Genomic DNA, 5,408 nt, shown 5'->3' with positions numbered 1-5,408 from the left:
TGAGAAATAGAGACTATATATTTAGTATGCATACTCAACTAATTTAGGTCTTTAAAATGACACCAAGGTCTTTGACCTTGTAACCTTCGCTGTGACCCATGTGCTTTAAATAGATTTTTTGAACCTTAGACATAACTTTTGAACCATGAAAAATGGTAACCACTTATTTGGTATGCATTCTCCACTAATTATACTCTTTCAAATGACCTTTACCGTGATCTATATGCTAAAAATAGCCTTTTTGAACCTCCATCATAAATTTTGAATCATAAGAGATAGACACTTCATATTTAGTATGCATATTCCACTTATTAAGTTCTTTCAAATGACACCAAGATCAATGACCTTGTGACTTTGACTGCAACAAATATGCTAAAATTTATTTTTCAAACTTTGTCACTGTTGGGGGCATAGTGTTTCATCATCTTTTTTCAAAAGAATAGCATACGAGGGTTGTCCCAAAAAGTCGAAGACAATGTTTATAACTTTTAAAACATGCAACCAATACTTAAACCAAATTTTGCACAGACAAAATATATTCAATGTTCTTTAAAATTGTGGATTTTGAAATATATATCTTTCCTATTGATGATATTAGGGTGATTTATATGAGGGCCGATAAGGACTGTCGGCGCACGAACAAAATACAGAATATTTTACACATATAACTATTACATTTGCTTTTATTTCTTTAGTACTATGTAAAACATTGAACTCAAATTTACATCAGTGAAATCAGAATCAAAATCTTAATAATATGTCAAGATTTCATATAAATAGCATTGAAAACAGACGATTGGTTTCATGATTTTCAAAGTGTTGTTGAATTCTGTTTGATGAAAATGACGTCATCAAACACGTAACCGGCATATGGATATATAATAAATTTTTTTGAATATGATTTGTATACATTAGAGACGGGGAAAAGAGTAAAGAAGTGACATTAAACACTAGATTTTAATAGGGAATTTATTTTTAAGTGACATGAGATTCAAAGAGAGTTATACCTCTATACCGAAATAAGTTACAACATGTAAGAAGTAGAGTACTGTTTGTTAAGGTACGCACAAAATGGGGAACAATCTGGGCCATAAACGACGTGAAACAATGTGAATTCTCTGCTACCTACAATGTATGGCGATCTTTTGACTAAATTTCGACTAAAATTAGAATCTGCTTTGATTGATTGATTGATTGTTGATTGTATATTGTTTAACGTCCCTCTCGAGAATTTTTCACTCATATGGAGACGTCACCTTATGCCGGTGAAGGGCTTCAAATTTTGACCTTTACTCTGCACTCTGGGCCATTGAGCAGTGAGGGATCTTTATCGTGCCAACGCCTGCCGCTGACACGGGGCCTCGGTTTTTAAGGTCTCATCCGAAGGACCCGCAACTTTCACTTCAAAGTGCCAAGCGCATGGCGAAGGAACAGTTGCTACCCATTTTATCGACTGGGTCAGTCGCGGCCGAGATACGAACTCACGACCTCCCGATCACGGAGTGAGTGCTCTACCGACTGAGCTACTGTGAACGGTAAATCTGCTTTGAAAAAAAAAACAACAACAACACACCTGACAGTAGTGAATTTAAATACAGTAAGTCCCTTAGTAAAGAGTGGTCCTTCGCTTTAAAAAATAATTGAATGTTAACAGACGCGTGTGAAGCAGAAAAAGAGATTATGACGTTATATGAGACGTAAATTATGCTTGCTTTCGTGCGCCGATGTACACTTACGTGCTTTCTTTATTTTTTCATAATTTCCTTATTAAATGTGATATTATGAAATTTGAAATGCATGATCATATAATGTTACTTTTTGTTTTCATGGTTATGAAAAGAAAAGAAATTTAATTCAACAAAGAGAAAATAAACTGTTTTCCCTGTCTATACGACTTTTTGGGACAACCCTTGTAAGCTTAAATAGCTATTTCTTACTGACTCTGTAGCTTATTATGCTATTGATTTTTATGTGCCTCAGCACAGTTTGTTAATTGTTAGATTGATAGATCATCATTTCTATTCAGTACTAATTTATATAGGTAGTACTGCATTGTTGCCCCAATATTGCTGCAGCAAAAGCTGAAATAATATATGCACTGCAATTGCTTTGCAGCAACATTGCCGCAACACCTTTCTGGCAATATTGCCGCAAATCTAATTTACATACGTAAAACGATATTGCCACAATTTTGCTGCAATATGCTGCCAAAATGTTGCTACAATATTGCTGCAATAATGCCGCAACACTTTTATAGCAATACTGCCGCAGATCTAATTTACATTTGAAAAACAATATTACCGTAACATTGCTGCAATGTATTGCCAGAATGTTGCTGCAATATTGTGGCAATAATGCCAGAAGATGTTGCCAGAAGGTGAGTATTTTGGTAAGAGTACTTTCTGATTCGTTTGAAACGTCTACGATGGATCTAGGCCTGTGACGTAATGTCACGTGCAGTTTGATGTCGAGGGAGTGACTTTGCAAATGGTCATGACAAAGACATTTACAGACACTTTCTTTCGTTTGCGACTCGACTGCCACGCCTCTCTGTACAATAAATTCTTTACAAACGCAAAGAAGCACTGTAAATATAAAAGAAACAAACATACCCGGGCACACAGGCCAAACCCGGATGTGTTTGCCTGGAGCGAACTGGAAAATTCTGAAATTTTATCATGAAACGGAACGCTGGAAAAAGAATATAGAATTTACTAAGACGGTTATCCTTGTTATATACCTTTAAACAAAATTTATGTACACATGGAAGAAATGAATGACAAATTTACGAAAAAAAATACCCCAGTACAATTCTATTTTGGTCAGTGGGCTCCTTGATTTTAAATCATAATCTTAAATTATAGTCCAATATGCAGTTGCTTTAGGAAATGCCTGAATTCAAATTTCTTCTGTTCTTTCAATTAACGATTTTTGTTTCCAGTTTCAAATCTTAGTATCATAAGCTTATTCTATAAACTGCTATTACAAATGTTATCTGATGAAGCATTAAAAACAATTCTTGTGTATTTGTAGATGTCCCCAACAGTGCTCCACAACTGACCCCTATAGGATTTACCTCAGTAGATGAAGGACAAAACATCACACTACGCTGTACCCTGCCTACACTGGGCAACCCTCATGTCGCATGGAGCTGGTATTGTAATGAAGACACAATTCCGGAAGGAGTGAGCAATACAGGAACCCAGTCAGTTCTGACATTTACAGCAGGCCGAAAGTACAACCAGAGGACATGTCATTGTAGAGCTACAACTACAAGAGCAACATTGCCATATGACGAGATATCTATCAAACAGAGCATCACTGTATTTTGTAAGTATATTGAAATAATGATGATTTAATATGTGATTCTAATAATGAGTTTTACATACATGTATATCGAAGATTTTTTAAGAAGTATATTTTAGCAATCTAATTAAAATTAGACCTTTCATCTTGCTCTGTCACATTTGAACGGAGCGACTTTTAAAATTACGAAGAGAGAATGAAGGACCTTTAGCTGAAAAAAAAAATACCTGTCGTTCAGTTTATTTTTCATATTTTGTATATCTCTAATTTTGGATGTCCCACATACCATAAAGCAGATATATCAGTAGATTTCTAGACTTATTTTTGAGATACTGAGTGACAAGTACTATACCCCACAGTGTCTATGTGGAGTTTTGATTCTCCGTGTTTCCGGGCCCATTACTCAGCCCACAATGGATTTTCAGCATAGATAAGTATGCCAGCAAACATGTGTTTTTTAAAATATTTCAGAGTATGAATAGGGTAAAAAAAATCGAAAAGCAAGATTCTGTTGTCACACCGCATCTGGAGACCGAAAATTGCTTATTTTTAAAGACAAATTAAATAACAAGAAATTAAATTTAAAAAAAATCCTATCATTTAATATTTGAAAATTTACGTTTAATTGCAAGATTAGTGATGTAACGATTGTCGCCGACAATCGATTGTAGGTCGTTAGAAGCTCTTCGATGCTACTAATCGATTATAAAATAAATGTCGCCGACATCGCTAACAAAAAATAAAATTGTCATACTTTAATTTTATTACCAAATCAAGGTGCAAAGAGCATAAAATTAGTGATGAATGTTGAAAACATGGAAACACTCCGTGTGTTGTTGATACTTTTACCGCCATGATTAAATATGGGGTCAGACTAAAACCAGGAAACGTTGATATTGCAAGGTCTTACTATACTAAGGAAAACATTATTGGTCTAGTCAACTTTTAAACGTAATTATAATCAGAAATTCAAGTCTTACTTCTGGATAACTACTTTTAAAACTTGTAATTTTAACTAATTAAAACTAATTTTAAGAAATAAATACATGTATTAAATGAAAGGTGGGACTAATATCAGTAAAATACCCATTGCATGGACTTTAAAAAAAAAAAATTCCCATTCTGTTTTTAATAGTCCTATATTGTTCAAAGTAAACAAAATATTATTTTCCAGTTTTTAAAAAAGAAATTTCAATTAACATTTTTGAATATTTTATGTTTACTAAGTAAAGGATTTTTTTGTAAAATTCTGACAGAAATCTGAGTTTTAACTTTTCTATAATAATTTCATTAAAGTTCAAACTTTCGATTATAATCGATTATTAATCGATTATGCCCATCCGATTATTACCGATAATCGATTCTGATTTTTTTCCGATTCCCCATCACTATGCAAGATCGACATGTTATTAATTAACTTTAAAAATATCGATTGGTTAAGCTGAGCTCATTATACCATCATCTTCTAATATAAAAGATGTACCTTTTTAGCCATGAGTCTATTCTGCTCTGTTTTTTGACAAACGGATAACATAACAAATAGTTTGTCGAAAAAGAGCATTTATGATTGAAAATGCCAAAATATATTTCACATTTTAAATTACATATGATACACGTAAAAAATCTTAGGCACAAAATAGACAGTAAATCTCATGTAAAAAAATATTTCATTACATGTATACAAAGGTAAATGTGCCTAAGATATACACAGTACAAATACTGACATATCATCAGTACTGTATTTGCACCTGAGGAACTTTCATAACATAATTAATCTGAATCAGAGTTAGTACCTGAAGAGGAATTTGATCTGTCAGGTGACGCTATTCTTCTCCTCTTTTTCTTTTGCTCCCTTTGCCTTATCCTGCACCTAGAACCAGTTTCCACCACTTGTTGGGTTTCCTGATTGTTCTTGATTGCTTCAAGGACTTTGTCGGTCACCGCCGCTACCAGTTGGTCCTGAGCAGACGTTTCGGTCGGTTCTGCAGCCTGTTCTGCTGACCCTGCTGCAGCTGGCTTCTTCTGTGTCCGCCTCCCTCTTGGTTGGCGTCTGAGTTCGCTCATCTGTAATTGGTTATCAAAATGATATAAATGAAATATAC

General features: G+C 34.1%; 1 protein-coding gene across 1 annotated transcript in view; it reads left to right on the top strand.

Annotated features, from left to right (window-relative positions):
- Positions 1 to 3,359, top strand: part of LOC134267681 (nephrin-like) — a 128,338-nt gene extending 124,979 nt beyond the window's left edge. The window contains exon 5 of the mRNA XM_062749903.1: positions 3,034 to 3,359. Coding sequence (XP_062605887.1) covers positions 3,034 to 3,359 — 326 coding nt within the window. The remainder of the gene's footprint in view (positions 1 to 3,033) is intronic.
- The last annotated feature ends 2,049 nt before the right edge of the window (positions 3,360 to 5,408 follow it).

Source organism: Saccostrea cucullata, unplaced genomic scaffold (assembly GCF_032062105.1).
Source record: "Saccostrea cucullata isolate Sc308-1 unplaced genomic scaffold, CSIRO_AGI_Scuc_v1 ctg1872, whole genome shotgun sequence".
Classification (NCBI taxonomy): Eukaryota; Metazoa; Mollusca; class Bivalvia; order Ostreida; family Ostreidae; genus Saccostrea; species Saccostrea cuccullata.
The sequence above is the reverse complement of the archived record's forward strand: the minus strand, read 5'-3'. Positions and strand labels throughout refer to the sequence as shown.